General features: G+C 36.0%; 3 protein-coding genes across 7 annotated transcripts in view; 2 read left to right on the top strand and 1 right to left on the bottom strand.

The window, feature by feature from the left end:
• The window catches only part of tty (tweety), a 39,756-nt gene extending 29,942 nt beyond the window's left edge, over positions 1-9,814 (top strand). The window contains exons 4-9 of one of the 2 annotated variants that reach the window (XM_043425348.1): positions 258-592; positions 714-1,145; positions 1,422-1,523; positions 1,824-2,063; positions 3,476-3,588; positions 3,825-9,814. In XM_043425348.1, coding sequence (XP_043281283.1) covers positions 258-592; positions 714-1,145; positions 1,422-1,523; positions 1,824-2,063; positions 3,476-3,588; positions 3,825-4,321 — 1,719 coding nt within the window. In that variant the 3' untranslated portion in view covers positions 4,322-9,814. Of the gene's footprint in view, positions 1-257; positions 593-713; positions 1,146-1,421; positions 1,524-1,823; positions 2,064-3,475; positions 3,670-3,824 lie in introns of both variants that reach the window. The other variant, XM_043425339.1, reaches the window with a different exon arrangement.
• A 175-nt stretch (positions 9,815-9,989) lies between these two features.
• Positions 9,990-17,945, bottom strand: LOC122414225 (pyridoxal-dependent decarboxylase domain-containing protein 1). The gene is made up of 10 exons (XM_043425287.1): positions 17,790-17,945; positions 17,447-17,641; positions 15,933-16,346; positions 15,371-15,652; positions 15,207-15,278; positions 14,649-14,885; positions 14,109-14,453; positions 13,612-13,897; positions 13,133-13,390; positions 9,990-12,406 (listed from the first exon to the last, which is right to left on the bottom strand). Exons 1-10 carry the CDS (start codon positions 17,853-17,855, stop codon positions 12,153-12,155), a joined length of 2,409 nt encoding a protein of 802 aa, XP_043281222.1. The 5' UTR covers positions 17,856-17,945; the 3' UTR covers positions 9,990-12,152.
• LOC122414230 (asparagine synthetase domain-containing protein CG17486) lies at positions 17,546-23,546 on the top strand. Of its 4 annotated transcripts, none has more exons than XM_043425318.1 (5): positions 17,546-17,676; positions 19,338-19,538; positions 20,067-21,041; positions 21,212-21,624; positions 21,864-23,546. In XM_043425318.1, the coding sequence occupies exons 2-5, from the start codon at positions 19,356-19,358 to the stop codon at positions 22,051-22,053; spliced, it is 1,761 nt and encodes a 586-aa protein (XP_043281253.1). In that variant the 5' UTR covers positions 17,546-17,676; positions 19,338-19,355; the 3' UTR covers positions 22,054-23,546. The 4 variants fall into 4 exon arrangements, with proteins under 4 accessions (XP_043281253.1, XP_043281236.1, XP_043281244.1 ...); XM_043425301.1 differs by lacking the exon at positions 17,546-17,676 and adding an exon at positions 18,709-18,815; XM_043425309.1 differs by lacking the exon at positions 17,546-17,676 and adding an exon at positions 18,719-18,937.
• Positions 23,547-23,581: the final 35 nt, after the last annotated feature.

The following is a 23,581-nucleotide window of genomic DNA, read 5'->3' on the forward strand; positions in this document are numbered from 1 at the left end:
GGAACAGTTTCAATACTTTGGCAATGAATGTATCGACGAATAAAAACGATCAAAAAATGAGAAAAAGTTAAGAAATTTCTGTAGTTTTATCCTTCAAAGTTTTCTCTTTATTCCAAGTGCAGAAACAATTGCTGAAATGTTCGACACTCCACATTTTCTTACCCAATAATTTTCGAACGAAACGTATCATTTTATCAAGTACAATTAACATTGAAATTCGAACTAATTAAATTTCTTGATTTTAACCATTTTCGCAGACTGACACCATCGAGAGCACGTTAAAAAAAAAGATGGAGCCTCAACTGACGTCATTGGGGGATGCATTCGATGCACCGGTCAATAACAAAACAACACTCGATTATTTGCTCAAGGCGTTAGCATACATGAAGCAAAATACTAGCATCGCAGTTAATCGTAGCTTCGAGATAAGAAAACCACTGAGTGGTATAAGTTTAGCGGGTGCTGTTGCACTCGGTGAAAGAATTGAAGAATTCAGATGGCCCATTACAATGGCAGTTCTCAGCGCCCTTGTCGCTTTATGCGCGGTTCTGCTGGTCGGAGTCGCGCGACATTCCCGATGCGCTCTCATCACGTGAGTCATTGCTATTTATTTTGTATCGTCTTTTACTAGAAAGTATGAGTAAGTCATGGCAATAACGAGAGGAGCAGACTCGTTTTATTCTCTTGTTAATCTCATTCATTAATTTTTTCAGGTTCTCCGTTTTCGGGCTCTTCGCTGTCATAGTCACGTGGTTAATGGCTTCATTGTATCTAGCGACCTCGGTTGCGCTTGGTGATTTGTGCTTTGCACCTGAAGATTATCTTGCAAAAAATGTACCGCCGACCCTAGCGTCTGAAGTTTTATCGTATTACACGCATTGCGAAGCCACACGGAGCAATCCGTTTACCCAACGTTTGCGGGAAGGTCAACGCGCCGCTGAGCACATGAGAACGAGCCTCAACAACATCGATCGTCTCGCAGTCGAATTGTTTCATGACCAGCAATTGAAGCCCAAATTCAGTAGCCTTATGACCGATGTGAATTCCGTTGATCGTCTTATATCCGGCCTCGCTACTCTCCTCGATTGCAAACCACTACACAAGCAATACGTTCAAGCTGCTAAAAGCCTCTGTCATTTGGGATTGTGAGTTTTTTCAAAAACCAAATATTTTTAAAGTTATTTTTTCCATAGTGAACAATACTCAGAAAAGGATGGTTAAAAAATACACTTAATCTGGCCGAAATACTGAAAAATTGGTGCTATCAAATTGAGCTACAGAGAACCATGAAATTTTTTATTCTCAACAACGTTCTAATTGTAAAACTAGAAAAAACACTGTTTTCGTTTCACGCTTGTGAAAATGAAAAGCGATAGTTGCACAAGTGCTGGCCTCTTTAATCATTTTCATTTTTCACACAGGTACGGTCTGAGTTTTATGCTGTTATCCAGTCTTGGCGCCGGTCTCATCTTCACCGTTCTCGTTTGGGTCGATTCTCACACGTGGATTTATATTAGAAAACGGTACACGAACAGAAATTCTCAGTGTGTCTATAAACTGATAGGAAAAAACATGAATTAATTGATAATGTTTCAATGGATTTTTTTATGATTGAGGATAAAATACTTTTCTCCTAAAGTAAAGAATAAAATAACGATTATATGAAAGAATAATAACGTAATTTGAGCCCCATGGGATTGTTCGCGCCAGCCCTTTGTCTCTGGCAAAATGACATTTTTATTCTCATTTTATTGATGATTTACGGCTCATAAAAAAATTGGCGTTACTCGAATGGTTTATCTACTATGTAAAATTTGTTCCAGAAGAGATTACCACCAGGTCGACGAACAGGATCCTTATTTACCACCGTCGGCGGCGTCGCAAGCCATTGCAGCTCGTACTCTTCGTGGCCAAGGGTCGTACCCGCCTACAGCCCCTCCTCTTAATACGAATGCTCATGGCACGAACAATATAATTAAGCAGCCTCTCCTGCTAACGCCGCCCCCGCCGTCCTACGCTACTGCGACAGCTCGAGCACGTCAGCTGCACGAGAGCATGTTAAAGTTTGTGCATGTTTCTTTTTTCTTTCACTCGCCTTTTTTTTTAACAAAAAATCATCGATCATCGTGAAGAATCGACCGATTCTAAGTTATGAAGATAATCGTCTTGAAATTTTATCGATTGATCTATGGATTGACATTATCAAAACTCATCGACCGATTGCAATAATACATTAATCAATGTATTGACAGGTCCTTCGCCGATACATCGGATATTAACGATCAGTCTACTCACCATCAACGTTTGAGTTTTTCACAATGTTGTTTTTGTTTTACGTTTTTATGTCGTCTCGTTTTCACGATTATAGCAAATAACGCCGTGCTTTTTCATCATTTTTGTAGCAATTTAAAAATTTTACGCTATGTATGTTCAGCATATGTCCGTTATTTTCTGAATTACAATGATTTATTTAATTGAATACATAGCCATTAGTGATACGTCATAATTTTTCGTTCTTTGTTTCATTGTGTCATTTTTATTCTCTTGATTTTGTTGAAGAGTGATTGTTGTTTTTTGAAGTTTGTCAAATTGAAAAGATGGTTTATATGTTATTTCGCTTTCGATGTAACACTCATATTATTATCCTTCGTTATTACTTGGCAAGACGCGTTTAGCGATAGCACTTATTCAATTAATAATTATAACTAGCATTTTAGTCATCAACATATCTTTGAATATATGTGAAGAAAAATATTTATGTATACTAGAGTTCTCCTTTGAATAATCGACAACGAATTGTGATAAATTTCGAGTTCGAGTAACTTTGGAATCAAAAGTAAAGAAAATTACAGTGGAAAAAACGAAGCTAGAGCTGACCGTTTCAGTGTGAATTAGAATATAACTTTTTGCACAATTTGTGCCTTTATCGTCACAATTCATCAAAAAATTCAATCTCTTGAGGATCACTCTAATATATATACGCATACATACTTATAAGGCCTTCTCAGCCCCGATGGTCAATTATATGAATCCACTTTTGATCAGAACTCTAATTTTTAAAAAATCAACCTCGTGGGACATAATACTATGAAAAAAATGATTGGTAGCCTTTTTTTTTATTAAATTCCTGTAAGAAATTTGATTTCTTCCAAAGTTTATTTGATGCATTGTACAGCAGAATTTTTACGGTAGGGTCTCAACTCGTCACCGGGCAATTCGACCCTGCATTCTTCGTATATGTATATATATATTTATATATATATATAGACGGAAATGATACGGGTCCAATTTCTAGGTAGGAGAAAGGAGTTCGGGCTCTATTATTTTTACCCGTCACAAGACCAATAGATCATCTTAAACACATATTTTTTTGACCATTGCGTCTGAGATATCCTGTCTACGTATAAGATGACAAACGAATATATATTTTGACACTTCGACTTTATTATTCATTTTCCGACATTGCCGATTACAGAGGTGGGGGCATTAACGGTAGCGGAGGAGCCAGCGATCACAAATCTGCTCAGCATAATCAGCAGTCGGCGAGTGGACGAGCTGAGCACCGTTCTGGACTCGGAGATCAACCTGGCCAGTACGCGACTTTGAGCAAGCAGTGTAAAACGCTGGAGTCAAGTGACTTCTACTGAGGGCACGCCCCCTCGGGACCTGGTGAGAAAAAACGAAATTTCATTCAATACTCGAAAAAGTGAATGATTTTCAACCACTGCGTAAAAAAATATCTGAGCCGTCGATTTTTAATAATTATCAAATGTGTTGCAAACACTACACGAACATTTTTTTTTCTTTTGTATCGACGAGAATAGGTCGAGAACCGCCGTGGACACCGAGTGTGGCGTCATTTACCGGCACCCTGTCTCACAATTCACATGGACCCGCGCACCTCGCTACATTCCAAGATTCACGAAAGACTCAAACGCTCGATCCGAAAAATTTGGCTAGCCTTAAGCGTGGACCGACACCGGCATGGAACCAAAATCGTCCGTTACCACCGAATCCATCGGCTCAACCAACGTGGGAGTTCGAATCTCGCTCACAAACAAATATGAATCAGTTTCGTTCATTAGTACGTAACAAAGCGCCGAATATACGTATACAAGATCAAATCCAGGATCAGGTGAGAACGTTGGATCGTAATTTCTCGCGAAGCCAGTTCAACGGTACGGCGCAAAACAACGCGGTGCCAAATATGTATGGTACTTATAACAGGTCGCAGGCTAGGCAAGAAAAAACAGCAGCAGTACCGACACTCAGTCAGGTACAGGGCAGCGACCCCAATCTGTATGCCGTAACTGAACTGTGAAAAAATAGTAACGCGAAGGAAAAAAGGTAACGGAATAAGTGTGATCTGAGACAAAAGCAAACGCCTATAGAGCTGTGCCGAAGTACAGGCTCGTAAAATCACACATGGAAAAAACAAAACCAAAGGGAAAAATCGGGCGACACGAAGTGAGTGACTACTCACTGTCAGGATTTCAAAATTGGAAACATTTCACTTTTTTTCTCAACTTTTCAAAATGAAAAGGGCCCAGGAATGATATACGAGGCTGTACACGGTTTTACGAATTGGAAGATGACGAGCGAGACTAGAAAGAGGGGGCAAAGTAATCTCGGATAGTTACGAAGAGATTTTATTTCTTTTTTCGGAACAGACATTTCATTTGGCTCTTATTGAACGAAGAGTCTATCGATGATCGAGATAAACAAGGAATCTTTGAAACTCGGTTAGTCAGCGAGTTTCAAAGAAATGCGTTAATGGAAAATGTCAATTCCACGAATATTGTCACTTTGGAAGCAAAGATTCGAAAACATAGGAGAAAAAAGAAAACGCATGGCAAACATGTGAAATAGATAAGATCGATGTTATGATTTTACAGTAACTTTTTAACGAGGCTCGATTTCTATTATATAATTTGTCGTTTTTTTTGTTGTTTATGTTTGCTAAACACCCCAGGGAAATATTCTCTCGTGAATAATTGATATATTATCGATACGCAAAAAACTCCACGCGAGACGTCGAATTTTCGTAGAATAACGAAGAAAATAAAACAGCGCAAACCATTCGATGTTCAACTGTTGAATCGTCGAACGAATTTCCAATTCGATGATGTTTTCTAAGATTTTTTTATACGTAAATATACGCCATTCTTTTATTCGGCATTCAATCGTTCGTAAAACGATTGTTGAAACAACAAATAACGATTGAATAATTCAGCCTAAGCACAAATCGAGCAACCTCACATTCATCTTTTTCATCATAAACAAAAGGCTGAAGAATCATAAATCACGCTAATCTCACCAGTGCAGTAGTGCACTTTATCGCGAGAATAAAATTCATCGAGCATATTAACAATGATTGTGAGAGAGGAATACCAAAAGACACTTTTATATATACATATACACACACACGCATTTATATATATACACATATACATACCTTTTACATTGAAAAGTGAAAATTGTGCTCAATTTTCGAAGTCTTGAGCTCGATATTCAATTTCTTGATATTTCTTCGATCTGAAAGTTCTAAAAATGATGAATTTACTGCTCGTACATTATTCAAAACTTGAAATAACATTTTTTTCAACAGTTTACCTTCGAAATGAAGATCTGACAAATAATCAACTGAACTCGGGCACGCTGAGTACTAAACACAAAGAAGTTGATTGATTGGAAAAATAGTATCGATAAAACGCCCGGTGAACGATTTCTGTAAATTGTTTCATTTTTTTCATACAGCAACTTTCAATAGTTCTCTCTCGCTTTCATTTTATTCTAATAACCTTGAAAAACGTGATTACCACGTTCATGGAAGTTGTTACCGGTGTAAAAGCACCAATTTTTTATTAAAATTTTCTCCTGAATTACGAAATATTAAAATCCTATTAGAAAGTTTGGTGAACAATGTATCGAGCATGAAATCTGAAATCGGAAGATGTTGGCACACCAGCCAAATGAACGAACTACTTGAAATTATTACTAGAATAAACCGTTTTTTAATTCGTAAAACGGTAAGGCGTTACCGAGCGATCGTCAGCCGAGTGATAAGAAGATGTAAACAAAACAAAACAGGAAAAAACATATTTATTAAAGCTTATCCGTATCACAAGGCCTTCAAAACGGCCTCGATGAATCTTAATTGATAATAATCGAATTTACATAAACACAAAAGAAAATACTGCCAATGCTGAGGCATATAAAAGTTTTTAAGTACAAACCCCATGTTGCGACGAACTTTTCTTTGTATCCAATCGCACTTTATCGTGATTGGAGACGATCGAATGAGAACAGCTCTTGATTTTGTACTTGTTATTGAGTTCGAAGAAAAACTTTCCTCAAAGTTCAAAAAAAAAAACAAAAACAAGCGAGAAAAACGGTTTTCCTCGCTTCACGGGTGTAGAAGTAAATTATTGTCAAGAGACAGTGTCTCTCGTCTTTTCCCAACGAATCGAGAGAACCTTCGTAGTAAAGTGTTTCAAGCAGATTATTCGATCACCAATCCTGTAAATAATTAGTAACAAAGAAAAAGCGGAAAAAAGAAAAAAAACTGTAAGACTAAAACGATTAGACGTATATGAAGTGTGATAATTTTAAACTCGATGTATATTCGAGAGTATTTCAGGAACGAGAGTTTGGTTTCTTCTCTCATTAATGGAAATACTGGGCGAAGATTCAATTCAAGAATGCCTGTGTCTCGTGAAAAAATTTTAATAAGTTTTTCTTTGTTTTCTACTTATTACTAAAGTTTGTTCGTACAATGTGTAGGAGCGAACAGTGCCATTCCACGAGCATTTTTCGTACACTGGATTCTCGTAAGGTTTTTTCTTTTTCTTTTTTTTTTTGATTTCCTTCGACCGTTCGACTGAAAAAAGAAGTCTAATACACAAGAAAAATTGTAATTTTATAAAATGTCACATCTCGGATACTGTTTTGTTTTTTTTCCCTGCAAAACTTGTAGAACAAACTTAACCCTAGCGTCAAAACAGATACGAAACCCGATGTAAATACTTGTAATATTTATTGTGAAGCATGAAGGAAAGAGCAGATGATGCGAGGGAACGGGGAGGGGCAAAAGGGAGGGGGGTGGGGAGAAAATGACACATAGAAACTCAGTTATATAAACTTAACCTTAGTACATTAATTAAGCTTAAGAATTTCTGATTGCCAGAGCGTCGTATCGCTACGCACGCAGGCACGCAAAAAAAAGAAACTGAAGAAAGTCTTGTGTTTTTTCCTTCCGCTTTGTTTTTAGTCGAAGTTTCATTGCGAAGTAAAGACGAAAGGGAGAAAGAAGTGTACGAAAGAATTTAGTGTCCTAGTCAGTAAATAACGTGGTGTATTTATCGTCATTGTGACGAAAAGCGAGGAAGAATAATCGTAACATGGATCTCTTGCCAAATTCGTTTCGATATGGCTCAATATATATATACACAGATATATATATATATTTTTTGTTCTTTCTCTTTATTTTGGAAAAGTAGCGGAATTACAAAATAAACACACAAGAAAACGATTCAACACAAAGAAAAACTACTCTCTTTCTCAAGTAATCTTATATCTACTACGCTACTAAAAAACATTTACTACTTCATACTATGAGTAAACAAGAGATAAAAAAGAAAAAAAAAACAATTTAACAATAAAATGATCAAATAAAAAGGTATCTTAATGTAGCGTCGAACGCGATTGCGTTAGACTTTCGATTAGCTGATAATATACGAAATGGAAAAACCACAAATAAAACGAGTTGGCCTCTAAAAAAAAGTCCCATACAGTGATTCGGAGTTCCGAAAGTAATTTTTCGAGCTGGTGCACAATTGCGGAATTTTCATACTTTATTGTAAGTACGATAATTATTGAGATAACTACTCAGCTATTCCAACTGGTCGAACGAGTGCACAGGAGCATACTTTTTTCTTTCATTCCGAACAAGGTTCAGAAAAACATTTCAACAATCATTTTGTTAGTGAAAAGCAAATAACTGTCGTCTGCATGCAATCGTGCATGATACTTATTCAAGCAATCAAAATTTTCCAAATATTTTATGGGATATTTCAATGAAGAGAACAAAATCGAGCACGTGGACACATCGATGTAAATTCGACGCAACCAAATCGCGACTTCCTTCTCCCGCTCGAAATGAAAGCTCACGAATGATTAATCAACAAAAATTTCTTCGTTCTGCGTTCTCGTTTGTCCAGAATAACGTAATTCAGATAAACAAAATTTTAAGGCCCACTTGTATCAATGTCATTGAATTTATTCAAAAATACAAATTGAAGAAATATATTATTTGAAATTATTTGTTTTTTTTTTTTTATCGAATAAGAGGTTACTTGAGCAATTTTGAATTCGAAGCTTCTCTGAAACGGATGGCCATAGATACTGTTACAGAATCAGATGTAGTATCCCATCACTTGTCCGCCGACTACCAAAATGTTCGAAAATATATGGGAGGTATTAAGTATATGTATTGTAATAACGAATTATCTAAACAGCACACGAAAAAAAAGAAACCAAAATGAAAAGTAAAACCGACCGTTTAGTGTCGAAGACTGCCACGAGATACACAAACGGGATCAATACAGTATTCTGAACGAGGAGTCTTTCAAATTTCGGGGAAAACGATTCGTTTTTTTTCCTTTTTTTCAAATATATTGACACGAATCGAATCCATCCCAAGATTGGGATTTGCCAACAGTACCCGAAAAGAGTAAGATTCAAATACATCAAATTGAATAAGTTTCCAAAAGTAGCGAACCAAAAGTGTTGGAAAATGATATTCCAATAGTTCGTCAATTTATCTTGAGATAAACACATAAACCAGTGTTCTTACTCGTGTGAATGACCGTCGAGAACACTTTTTCTAATATTGTTCATTTTTTCACATGATTTTTATACGATAAAAAGCGAAGAAAAGCGAAAGTTTGTATGTGTGTGTGCGTTGAACGCGATCAGTTGTTGCGATAACATCAATGCTAGTGAATAACTGTTTCGCTAACGATTCAAACAATTCCAGGCATTTGTATAGACTCACGAAAATGAAGAAAAAAAAAAACAAATAAAATAGACAAGTATATTTAAATCAATGTTGAGATCTTTGATGTTGGCTTGAGAGTCACATTTTACAAGTTGAGATGTAAACGAACGAATAAATAAAAATTCAGTATGTAAATCAAAATAGTCGATGATCCTTCGTAAAAATGGAAAAAAAAATAATAAAAACGAAAAAAATTACTCTTTACTTCACGAAAAAAAAAATAAAACAGATAAAGGGCTAAACATTCGCTATTTCTTTACTTTCACGGCTCAACTATCGCTAGCTATTCGCATTTTTTTTTTCCTTTAATTGAATTAAATTATTTTTGTTTAATACTGATAAGCGAAAAAAAATGTGTCTTCTGTTTATAAAAAGTGAGTAGAGGCTATTTAGAGAAACGAGTGAGAAAGAGAGAAGGAAAAAACCTTAATAGTTATATAATTCACAAGGAAAAAATGCAGATCGAAATGAGAAACTCGAATAAAGTATATAAAAATTTGTAATATCATTTCATATGCGTAACGTTCATAGGCTTTAAGTATAGAAGAAAAATAATTATTATTATTTCCAGAGATATAAGAGAAATAATAATACTGGATACAAATTTGTTAATTATTACTATCGATATCAACATTGATTTCTGTGAATTAAAATTGTGTCTAAAGGCCATGCTACAAACTTTATTCCTCCTATTGTAAACGGTAAAGGAAAAAAATATTACTACGAAAAAAAAAAATTAAAGCAAAAATATAAGTACGATTATGATTTTTTTTCCGGCTCCAAATCCAACAGAAAAAAATTATGATCATTATTATTTCTATTGTTAGAAACAAAAGAGCTGCCCATCGTGCCTCTGTGCTGTAACACTCAGTTTTAACACCTGACAGAAGGTTTTTTGGAATTTGTTTTAATAGTTTTTCTTAGTCATGACTGCAGTAGCAATACTTTATTACAACAGTTTGGTACATAAATATACATACGAGCTTAAATTAATGTTTATCTTTAGGTAAGTTTCAACAATGTGTGTTTAAATGTTCCATTTTTTCTCTTCGTAAATGAAGATGTTTTCGTGTATTTTGTTTTTATTTTTTTACGTCCTAATCGTACTCGCAATGTACGAATTCATTGTTTAATTACTATACGTAGTATTTTTCATTTTTTTTTTTTTAATACCCTTCGAACCTTCTTCCAACTGTCGCGTACCACACGAGGATTTACCTCGTAAAACTGTAAATTGTATCGGAAGCAAAGGCCCGGATCTTTGGTGGAACCGTTATTTTAATATTGCATCTGATAGTGTTCAATTATTCATAGGATATCGTCAGTTTCTGAAATTCGAGATCTCCGTTTCAAATTCGCGCGATGGAAAGTATTCTCGGTAGAAAAAAAAGATCTCATATGCTCACAAAAAAATGAACAAGTTAGAAACAAAACTGAGAATGGCCTAAATGTGAAAACCTTAATACTCGAAGCTGATCACAAACGGTCTCGTGGTTATTTCTTTCTCGTTTTATCACATATTCATAATAAGCATAGATATTTGTGCTTGAGGAATAATTCTTAGTTAAGGAATTATAGTGAAAAGAAAATTGAACAAAGGAATGAAAAGAAACATTCAAATATTTATCGTTATTATATTCTGGGTGGAAACATTTCGATTGTGGAAAAACGTTTTCGATTGTGCTATATTGTTAGAAGAAAGTATTCGATACTTGGTCAACGAAGCTGACAAGGTAATTGAAAAAAAAACGTCGAGGTCAGCATGAATCACCGTAAAAATAATAAACACGTAAAAATGAAACGAAAGCAATTTTCACGTGACAAATACTGTTCGAATAATATGTGTGTCAATGCAGACAATTTTCAGTTACTTCCTTCCCAACTCACACGAGGAAGAGGAAGAGAGAGAGAGAGAGAGAATGAGACTAAAAGAGGAAGGCGTACGTAACTATGTTTTTTTAAATTTTCATTTCTTTTAATGCACTGGAACATCGGTGGGAAAAGCAAACGTTTCTTTACTGCTCCGGTTACCAACGAACGCCTCACTATCATACATCCTAAGATATACCTCGAGTTTTCGATGACACAAATATATATATATACATATACATATTTATTCGAATCTTCGTCTCCGTTGCAAGCAAGAACGAGCATCGTTTGAATGGAAAATTTTTAAGACCAAATTTTTTCACAGAAACTTTTTTCCCCATCAATAACTATCGCGAAAACAATAAATTCGATATATTTTTTGAGATTACTTATTTCAGACCATTATTGATATCTCGAGAACTGATTCATGTTCGTTTCAACAAACAGACGAAACCACTTATAGAAGAGAGACAATTACTGTGTTCATCGAAAAGATCAGTGGATATTAGTAAAGTAAAAAATTGTAAAAGCTTCTTTTAACGAACTCAAACTAACTCCATAAACGTGAAACCCAAATAAACGTTACAAAATGAATATTGAAATGAGGGCACCTAAATGCATTGTCATTTATTCCTATTATGAACTACTGATAATTATCATTTTCAACAGTTCATTTTTTACTTTGGGTATTAAATCAGAGCGAATATTCTGGAGGCTTTCAATGTAAAATTTCCCATTAATATTCAGCATTTTTTCTTGATGCTATTGTGTAGTAAGAGAAAAATGACCGATTTTTAAAAGTATATTATTTTCAGCCCAAATACTGAAAATTTGCGTTGTATTTAATTCATTTTTGAACGTCCATGGACACTGAAATGTAACTATAAGGAAGAGGTAATCGAACAGCCTTGATGAAGTTTCATATTTGATATTTTGATTTTGTATAAATTAATTGTATGCCCAAATGAAATTCAACCGCTTCTTGAAATCACCAGTGGCTATCTATTTTCATTATAACCTCTTAGGAACACTTTATTTGAATGTAATACGGCTTGAAGGATCTTGGCAGAGCTTCAGAAATTGTGGAAAAATCGTTAATTTTTTTATCGTTTTTTCTCTACTGCGAAACGGGATTGATTAGGAAGCTGACTACATTGCTCGAATAATTTTTCATTCGAATTATGCTCTTCTCCGATTCCAAGATAAGAGACTGAAACGAAAATTACTACGAGCGTACTTCGCCAAGGGCCTCCTTCGTTTGCGGCTGCGGTGATGAGTTCGTTATCGCCGCTACGTTGCTTTTGCCACTCTGAAGACTGGAATGACTGGACGAACGACTGTGACTCTGACTTCCCGCACCGACTGGGGTCTGGACGAGTGGCTGCGGGGGTGTTCTTGCCCCTGAACCGTTGCTGTTTGTCGAATTCGGCTGTAGTTGCATGTGGTACTTGTATATATTCTCCGTACTCTCGACGACACCTGAGATTCATATATATTTCGAGATTTCATACCAAAGTCTATGAGAAACGAACACCGATGAGAACAACCAACCAACACGAAATAAGCCCGTAATTTTCGACGTAAATATTGAGAAAATTTTTTTTGCTACAAGCGTTTGGATCGTGAATACTTTTATAAAAGTAATCTATGACGATGAGGCAGGGCGGTACTACACTCTGACGCAGCATATGGGCTTGAGAATTGAAGACTTTATAAATTTTATAGTACCGTATGACCTAAACCCGCATTTTAGCCACGCAAAAGCGTGACTAAAATGCGCTTTTATGTCATACGGGCTATAAAATAGTATACGATACCCGTGAATTAAGCTGCTGTATTATAGCACGGCGTTTAGCACCCTCGCTGTACGCTCGGAGTGCGAGAGAGACAGCTGCAAATTTTGAAAAGGAAATTTTTCCACATCGTTCATCTGATCGAAAAAATAAAAATGTCATCGGATTTTTGCGATCGTGCTGCGTACGATGACATTTTTATTATTTTAATCAGATGAACGATGTCAAAGAGTTTCAATTTCAAAAACTCGAGGTGTGATTACCGACTGATCCATCCTCTTAAGTCACACGTATCGTAATGTACTATTTTAACAGTGCAGGCAATGAATCAAAATATAAATACTGAAGAAAAAAAAACAAAAAAATACAACGTAGAAACTCGTCTTCTAAGTGTTTATTTTCACAAGCTTACCAGCTTGTAAATTCAAACTGCGACCACGTACTCCAGCCTCTTTCGAGGGTGGACTCCACCAATTGACGAACGTTCCGACAACCGGGACGTGACGTAAAATTCCTTCTTGCCAAAGTTTCTCCGCGTTTTCCCGTTCCAGATCCGTTTGTGCTGCCTCGATACCCCGTTTCACGACTTCCGACATCGTGTCAAGGAGTTTCGAGCTCGCTTCGACCTCTTGACCAACTTGCAATACTAACGACAGTAATTCGGCGACATCTGTAACCAAAACGTCCACCGTTCAAGTTATTACACTGCTCAAGTGATGGAAATTGAATAGTTCTGAAAGGGATTAAAAACTGTTCAGCGCAGTTTCTGATTTTCAAAAACGACGTCAAAATTAGCAGTGACAGGCTCGATGAAAAAAAATGTAAATTTTTCAAAGTGCGATATTAAATTGCAAAATTTCACTCCAAACACGTCGAGATTCTAAAACTTGCCTGTATCCTGTGTAACCATTCCAAAACGAACACAGGCTAGCCCATCAGCGCCTTCACCAAGTGAAAAAGCCGCGTCTGTGCTTCGAAGTGCCTCGACGAGCTGTATGTTCAGTCTGTTCAATTCTTCTTTCGCTTGATCGGTCATAACATGAATCCAAGTTGGTGGAGCATAACGTACACCACCCAGACCCGCCCAACCAGGCATATCAACGAGATGAAGACAATCATGATCCGTTACAAGACGAACAAAAGTATCTTTGTGCTCAACGGTTGCCAATAAAATTTCCTATTTAAAAAAAAACCATAAAAGTTATTAGTTTCTTTAGAAAGGGGTTGCTAGTTGGAATTGTTCTAACAGGATGACCGAGCAGATGTTTTTTAAGCCGACGATAAAAAAACAATCTTTTTTATAAATTTGTAGAGAAAAAATGAAATTCATTGTCGTTGAATAAATATCAATGGTATAGCATGAAAATTATGTAAAAAATAATTCTTACCACTTGCTGCTCGAGGCAAGCAATGACATTTTCAATATCTTCATCGCTGGGTGGTCTCTCGGGATTTTCAAGAGGACACATTCTTATAGCCACGCCATGCTGTTCTATTTCACAAAGTTCAATCTGCACGTTGCTGATATCACGTTGTAAAATTTGTCCAAGCCAAGAATTGAGTTTATCGTAATAAGGCGGTATACGCTCGGTGGATTGTGAATCACGATCGGCTGGTGCAAATTGGAACACAATGGCGCTCGCTATGATCTCAAAGAGTTGCGGACTGTTTATAACAGCCGTCGAAAGATCGTTTATCGTATAAGTTCCATTTTCACCCCCAGGAGCTTGACTCTGAATAAAATTAACAATGTTTTATTTTCTGCACGTAACAGTAGTTGACGCGAATTTTCGAGACACTGGAAATACCCTCAATTCAATAAATACGAAAAATACCTGTATGCAAATAATATAATTCCAATGTTTTCGAAAACTAATTCAAAGAAAGTTGATAGATTCCGACAACAACAAAAAAAAACACGAACTTACCAGCACACTGATGCATGGCAATTTTTTAATTTTATGATAGAATTGCTCAACGACAACGAAGCACCTTTTGAACCTATTTTGTATGCCGTCTCGACCTAGAACCTGCAAGGCCGCCCATAGTGGTAAAGTTGGCAATCGTCTAGACAATGAATCTGCCATCAATCCAGATATGAGTGACAATGTTGTGTCTCTTTGTGTCGGTCTTCCACCCTTCGTATCAGTCAGTCTGTACAATGTCTAAGTACGCAATCGTTAAGGAAATAAGCTCAAAAACTCTTCATGTGTTCGACTCAAGTTACTGATCGCTACTTAGCAGCTAACGAATATATTTTTCGTCCGTTTTACGGTTCTTCGCTGGAGTTATTGCCAATGCGAAGATAGTTATCCAGCGCAAGAACGCTCAGTACTATTTACTATTATTTACTATTATTCGACGGTCATTTTTTAGAATTAGTTTTTTCGAGATGTGTACATTTTGTGCAAGTGTAAATTCAACTTCAGGATCGTGCGAATTTTACAATAAAATGGATGTTTTTTCCGAGTATTACGAAAGGATACAACCACCGGCAATGAAGGAATACCCAACCAGACTCCGAGAGGCAGTGTAATGCTGTCGGCAATCTTGGAAGGCTAGAACATTAATTAAAAACAAAATCGAATTGAAACAGAGTAAAAAAAAAAGTAAGAAAATTGAGGAGAAAAATAGCTGTCATAAATATTACCAAATCTTTAGTGAAGTTGTTCAATGCCAGAGCGGCTAAAGAATGTCCTCGCAAGTGAAGCCAGACGTTATATTTATCGCAAATTTCACGTAAACGAGGTATATTATCGCAGTGACCAGTAAGTACCGAGCCGGCTTCAGCGAGAACTAAAAGTGGCGTAACGACATTTGATTGACTGTCCTCGGCTAGTCGACGTTCTAGTGCTGATACGTCCATACTTTGTGGCGATCCGAACATCGTATTGTGTGGAATAGGCCGAACACAGTGCAGCGGCAATGAGAGCTGAATATCATGGAAAAAAAAAATTAATTTGTTTAGCTAACTTCATTACCGATTCAATATGATATTCCTATATTTACTAATCTTTTTTTAATTCGTTTTAATAGTTCGCTTCAAATTTATTCTATTTCAGGAGAAAAGCTATTTGAGCTATTAGAGAATTACAGCTATTTGTTTAATCGAGGCAAAGATGAAAAACGAAAAATTAAGTACATTTTTGATGACAAAAGAAGAAATTAATTGGACATCTTCATCCATTGAATATATTTCCATAAATGCGTACCTGGCGACATAAGTGTTGCACAACACCCAGGGGAGCAGCAATAGAGCTGTAGATTAATGGTGGGGATGAGGCTAAAGCGGTGAATCCTTCCTCCATGTAGCGTGGATACTTTCTGTGAAGCGCAAGTCTGGTGACTCGAACCAATCCTTCCAGATGATCCTCGTGAAAGGATGAAGCACAATCAACAAAATGGAATATATGACTAAGCCATCTCGTTGTATCAGCAGCAAGACGTCCTGCTAGACGTTGAGCATGAGGCCTGGGTAAAGCAACTGCATAAGCAGAAACAGAATGTACTACGAGTGCCAATTTAGCAGCTTCGGTCAGTGGTGGTAAACTTGTTATTTGGCTCACTGCTCCCTCAGAGGTCCCATCTTCGTTTGTTTGCGGTGAATCTTCATGTATAACAAGATCCTATGCACAGTGAAATACAGAAGTTTTAACTTGTGTAGAAGGCCAATAACTTTGGTACAGAAACATACTCAACATTGGACATAACAATCTTACTGCCTTGAAATGTTTATTCAGAAAATATTTCCATTGTTCATGTTTTCAACAACCTCTTTTTTTATTGTAATACAGAGTTACTCAGTATTTTTTCTCCAATTTTTCAGCTCAACAATCATTATATTTTTTCTATCGGCAAATTTTCCTTTATAGATGTTGAACATATGAGCCATATTACTTTTTAATACGAGGATGATGGAAAAATTTTGGTAATTTTGTTGTTGTATTGTATTATTTATTAACAAATTTTTTAACAATTATTTAACTTTTTCAATATCTAAATGATCCCTTAAGCATAAGGTCACTGACAAAACAAAATAAAAAAAAACACTAATTCCATACGATACTCTGCTCATAATATAGCAATAGAAACTGTTATTATGTAATTCAACTGTTCAGTGGGTATATACTAACACTTCCAATACACTTTAAAAAAATATGATATTGCACGAATGTCACAATAACATCAACAATACGCATGAAGTAATAAGTAGAATGAATTTTTAAATATCAAAACATTCAAATTGACTTATTCACATAAATCGCATAAAAATTTTCAACAATAATTCGAATCTTATAAAACTCATGTTTTTATTTGAATATTTATTCAATACATACATTATTTGAATAAGTAATGACAATTTTTTTAAGAGCAGAAACAATGTAACAAATTCAAAAACAATGTTTTCAGAAACAAAACCAGAATTCTTCCATTCGTAGTATTTTCTAAATCGCTAAAGACTTTACCGACAGTCATAAATTCAAAAATGATTTAGATGATTTTATCCAATACGATTATCTACATAAATCATTGGTTTTTGTACAAATAGAAGAAAATGGGTCGCATTTCATAAGAAGCGCCTGAAATGAACCACGTGACCCAAGTATTTACGGGAGAACCAAACGAACAGAAATGAACGAATGACAGAATAGGTAAGAGTCAAAACAGCCAATAGGAAACAAGTAGTAAGATGTTTTTGCGACTGAATTAATGTGATACGACTTGCCTGTATGAGTGATAAAATTTCTTGGGCTGTTTTTGGTTGTGATAAAAAACCTGATGGATTATTCCATGTTGTTCCACCACCCTCGGTGGCCCTTTCAACAGCTTCTTCGAGCCTCGAAATAACTTGAGACGCTTGAAACTCGAGTATAGCAACTTCGTTTTCATCGTTGTTAACTGTGGGTCCTCCGGCACTGACCTGTCAAAATCCGCAAAAACACACGAGATCTTTGAGTAACTTGTCACTCTTGTTCACATTCATCCCTGATGATTATGTTTAACACTCATTTTTAAAATACTGTCACTTTGTTTATTTACGATGAAATGGTTGGACAATTTTTGGATACCTTTATCTCGTTTTGCGTCACATTTTCCATCATCGCTCGTTCGTTTGGGTCGGGCTCTTCGGCCATCGTGGCAGTAGTCGTGGCGCAGGGCCGTACTAACAAATCTTACAACCAAATATTCACACGTCATGCGAAGAAAGTCGTAAATTTACAAGGATTCCATTGCTTGTATATGAATGCCCCACATTTTTTATTGAAAACCGAGGCATCGAATTTATTTGAAAATATCTTACAGTCAATCAATAGATTTCTGTGAGTTAAAAATCATGGACTTCAATTGTTTCGCCTAACTGGGTTCACGCAAAATTACGTACGATCCTTATTTTATCGATAGGATGTCCGCCGCCAATCGAATGGATAATAATTTGGCGCCATGGTTTCATATAAGCATTTTTTTTCCAATTTAATGTTAACACGTCACAAACTGCTCATTTGTTGAAAACGACGATGATTTTGCTCGGGGCCACTCCATCAATTTAAACGATAACATACTGTCTCCATCACGTATATTAGTTTACAGACTGAATGATATATCAGCTGATAGAAAACAGATGTAAACGCCGTTGTCGTTAGTCGTTATAGTCAAATAAAATTGCACATGATATGTAGATAATTTATATTTTCAACTTCACTGATAAGAGTTATATAGCTTCCCCCATGTCAATGCTTGATTTTTATTTTTATTTATATTTTTCCCGATTATTATTCATGAAAATCAGCCTTTTACCTCTATTTAAGAACAACTTACATTAAAATTACAACTTGCGTTTTTAAATTTACGCATTCCAATATTAAATCCAAAAGTATATTTATTTTATTATACTGTTTTCAAATTTTTTCATTGTTCGCGGGTCCACTTCGTTGTAGGTTAGAAATCATAGAGAAAAGAGAAAGGCAGAAGATTGATGTTGAGGATAGGTAAGGTTAGTATAGCTTGGCGGGCAGAGAGCGGAAGGATCGGACATGTGCGGTATATTTTGTACAATTTGGAAAAGTGGTAAAGATGACGACCAAAACATTGCAGATGTACGTTACTTTTGTGATGACAATCAAAACGTCAATCGGTATTCGGTACAATAAATCAGTGCAAATGAAAAACCTGTGGGGAGCATCATGATATTATGAAAAATAGTTGAGCTCATATAAATGTAACTGAGATTCGAACACCTGTTTTTACATCCACGAGATCTTGTTTAATGACGTTTTCAATATTTTCACCGTTTCTTTGAGCTTCATTTTTTTTTTAATTTGATTTTTATATCAACCGAAATAATAAAGGGTTGCATTAATACGATAATGAGAATCGTTGTTAGAACTTTTACTAAACAATCGTTTTTAGAGCTTTTACATGAATAATATAAACAAAAATACGTAGAACTATTATTTTTTTCAATTCCTTGAGTATTGGGTCGTAAAAAATACAATTATACATTTAAAAATAGAACTTGATTTTTTTTTAAGTTGGTAATATGCCATTTTTTATAACTATTTTTATCTTAACTTATTTTTATTTATTTTAAATATTGTTTTTTTTTTAAACTTTTACAGTATATCAATTGCAAGTGCATGATAAAGCAACGTGGTCCTGATTATTTGGGAGAAAAATTGGAAAATTTGTCTGACCAATGGAGGGGTTTTTTTGCAACCAGTATTCTATGGACACAAGGTCCACAGCTTTTCAAACAGCCATGCATCGACACAGATGGAAATATTCTAATGTGGAATGGCGACATATTCTCAGGAGAATTAGTAAGTTTTGTATACACTTACTGAAATACACCTTGTACATTGGCAAATAAACAGAGCAGAGCGTCTTACCACATTTCAAATCTGATAACAATAGCGTAGTTAGTCATATCCCACTATAATGTCAAATTTCTTTCTTGCATAACTTTTTTTAGACTATTCCCTTGGTATCTGCTTCAATGTTAAATTTCATTTTTTCGTGTGTTGGATATTAGTAGAGTAGTTTTTCTAAGCATCACTACCAAATTGTTCAAAGTAATTCTATTTTTATAATTCCAATCCTTCGTTAACTTGCATGATTTTGGGTGAAAAAAATTGTAAAAAAATAAAATTTGGTAAACTTAATTAAATTCACCACCAAAACGAATCACTGATATTTCAATACAGAAAATGAGATCATCATTTCCACAGACCATGTGCCGAAATGAGCCATAAATTTTTTTTTTTCATTCCCCACCTTCCATTTTTTATTCAGTTTTGTTCTTCATTGTAGATGAACAATTTGTTCTAAGAAATTTTTTTCTTTTCCAGGCTAGAAGTGACGTTGCTGACACTGAAGTTCTTAGGAATGAGCTCAATACGAGCCAGAACGTATTGGAAACACTGAAGAAGATTAAAGGACCCTACAGTATTGTATATTACCAGAAGAACGAAAAAATCCTTTACTTTGCAAGAGATCGAATTGGACGACATAGTTTGTTGCTGAAAGCAAGTCTGAAATACAAATGGATAACGCTGTCATCATTGGCAAATGGAAAATTTAATGAATTTATTGAAGTGCCAGCGATCGGTATATTTGCTTTTAAAATTGAGGATTCCACGCTCATGATCTATCCTTGGTCTAGTCTCGAAACTCGTTCGGAAAATTTAATCCAATGCATGGAGGCACGACTTGGAGTGAAAATCGTCGTACTTGGATCGCTTTGTTCCTCAAAAAAAGAAATTCCACTCGTAGAACCGGATTGTCAGGGTATTGATTTTATCAATGGATTGGTTTCTTCTGCAAATGCTGACTTTGAAATCTTGACCATTACGAAGAAAAATGTAGCCACTCTGCAACCGGAAAATCTGTTCAAATTCATGAAGTCTCTGTCCGACGTACCAGAAATTCGTACGAAAATTGAGCGCACTTTGGAGCTGCTCAAAAAATCAATACAATTGAGGGTTGAGAAAAAACCAAAATTTTGTCAAAACTGCATTCGTTTCAGATTCCATGACGAAAATTTAATCTGCAACCACTCTAAAATAGGAATTTTGTTCTCCGGTGGTCTCGACTCCACACTATTGGCTGCACTAGCTGATGAATTCGTTCCCAAAGACGAAAGTATTGATCTCGTTAATGTAGCATTCGAAAAATCTAGAAATATTGACACAAAAACTCCAGCGCCGAAACCTTGCAATATCAATGGAGAAGGAAAGTTCGACGTCCCGGATAGAAAAACAGGCAGACAAGCACTCGCTGAATTACAAAAGATTTTTCCCAGAAGAACGTGGAACTTTATAGAGGTTTCAATGAACGAAATTTGTTTTATTGTTCTGTACTGAAAATACTCGAATAGGACACATTATGAAGTGTTCGAAAATGCATCTCAAAGCTACAGAGAAAACCGTAGACTGAGATGCCCTCATGAGATAAATTTGTGCGCGTCAAGGCTCATACTTTTTCACTTTTTTAGTGCAACGTGACACAAGAAGAGTTACAGCAGCATCGATCCTCGAGGATTCGTAGCCTCATACACCCAGGTGCAACGATTTTAGATGAGAGCTTGGGCTGCGCCCTCTGGTTCGCTAGCCGAGCTTCCGGGATACTTGCATCTACAGGAAAACATTATGACTCACCTAGTAGAATCCTTCTCCTTGGAATGGGAGCAGACGAGCTCTTCGGCGGTTACACTAGACATCGCACAATCCTTAGGCGCGATGGATGGCCAGCAGTGAGCCAAGAACTTTCTTTAGAATTGGCGAGAATATCAGAAAGAAATTTGGGCAGGGATGACAGGGTTGTTGCTGACCATGGGAGACAATCACGTCTTCCATATCTTGATGAAGAGTTTGTCGAGTACGTAAGCAGCTTGAGTCCATGGGAAAGGTAGCTATTATATCGTGCCTTCATTTATATTCCTGTCCATTGGTTTTTTGTCACTAATGATGAATATGCAGTTTTTATTACTGATTGCAACGCGCATATTTTCCTGAGTTCGAGTGGCTTGAAGAATTATAACAGTCCTTATTTTTCGCTTTGGTTATCGAATGTATGAGACCTAGAATCGAAATTTCCCTTTCGAAAATTGAAGGGATGGGCGTTTCAATACCCATATATATCAACAGGTGCTGTCCAATCGAGGCAATGCCAGCTGGCTTGGGTGATAAGCTTTTATTGCGACTTGTTGCTCACGAGATCGGACTTCGTGAAACCGCAAATTTCCCAAAACGGGCATTTCAGTTCGGCTCACGGATTGCCAACCCTAAAGAGAATGCTGCAGATGTTTCGAAGAGATTATGCTTAGAGGAATCATGATCTGTACTAGAAGCAGGGTTGCTTCGATGACTTCGATGATAACGTGTCATTGCGATATCGTGTATCGGATCCGCTGCACCAGCAATGGAAATTTCTTTAATTCGAATCATATTTGATTTTGAAATAGATATAACTTTTGAATAAAAATTATTCGCATGTGTGGGTATATGATTCAACTTCCGGACAAGCACATTGACAACTTTGCCTTACGCTTTTGCTTATTGCTTGTTCTAAGCTTTGTCAAACTTAGAACAAGCATTGGGTTATTTACTGGATACTTTGCCCTCAGGCCTCACCTATAGACGATGAGAAAGAAGAGCAAAGCAAAGCACATATCGTTGCTCTACCCTTGTTATTGGGCATTGACATTTATTTTAAAAAATTGCAGCTCATACAAATACCTACCTGTGTAGAACACCTCAGTCCTCAAATTGTTTAGAATTCATAGCCTTGGGAATTCAAACAGAAAGCATATTCCGAAATGGTCTGTTAGAATTTTAGGACATCTAAAAACTTCTACCATATAATGAAGATTAGTCTTACAACGATTTTTCAAACTAAAGATTTTCTCAATTTTTCTGAAAATATCACCTCCAAGTGAAATTACATTGGAATTCGAGAAAATTGCTAGTACACGTTTTGGAAATAGTCAACAATTGATTGATATTATAGAGAAATGAAGTATTACACTTTTTTTCTCAGGTTATACTTTTCTACTCGAAAAGTACGTAGATATGCGGGTGGCGGGAAAGCAATCAGCTGATATACGTGCGTTGGTAGGGAACGGGATCTTTACCAAAATCCCCGCGTAGACTCGTACGTCGTTGTATGTATGGCAAACCAAAGTTGGTTTGAGTCTAAATTTTTGAAAAGCCTGTTCCTGGACTCAAATGCATATTTTCTGCAGGCAGCCATCTTTCTACTATGAATTTTTGGTTGTAAAAGAAATAATTTATAAAACAGATTGTCGGAATATTTTGAATCTATCCAATTTAATTAGTTATTTTACTCATCAGGGTCATTGAAATTTGCGTTTAAGGCGAATATAAAACATTGTGGAACAGAGTAGGCTTGTAAAATGGATGCAATAACAAAACTGTACTCTTACGTCTTCGGCTTAGATCGCTGTAAGTGCTTACAGGGCGCTAGGGCACGTGTGTGCAGTGTATTTAAAGATGGACACTGTTCCGAAAAAGAGTTCAAAGGACTTGTTTTTTGGAATACCTGCTTTTCTGCAACGTTGTAATTTAAAGGTTTTCTGTATAATTAATGCTATAGGTTCGATGGTAGAGCCGCATTTGCACGTAAAACAGATTTTCATCATTGGTATCTACAAAATTATTCAATTTATAGACTTGGTACAATGGACCTTATTATATCCATTGTGCTATGAGAAGCCGCTTGGGAAATATTACAGCATGGAAAATGGCAATAGGGCAATATGGAAATAGTGAATAAAAACATTCCTAACGTCAAATGACGATACACGCTAATATTCATACTAAATCACTTAAGAAAAAATAATGAA

The sequence above is a fragment of the Venturia canescens genome, chromosome 1 (genome assembly GCF_019457755.1).
Source record: "Venturia canescens isolate UGA chromosome 1, ASM1945775v1, whole genome shotgun sequence".
Lineage (NCBI taxonomy): Eukaryota > Metazoa > Arthropoda > Insecta > Hymenoptera > Ichneumonidae > Venturia > Venturia canescens.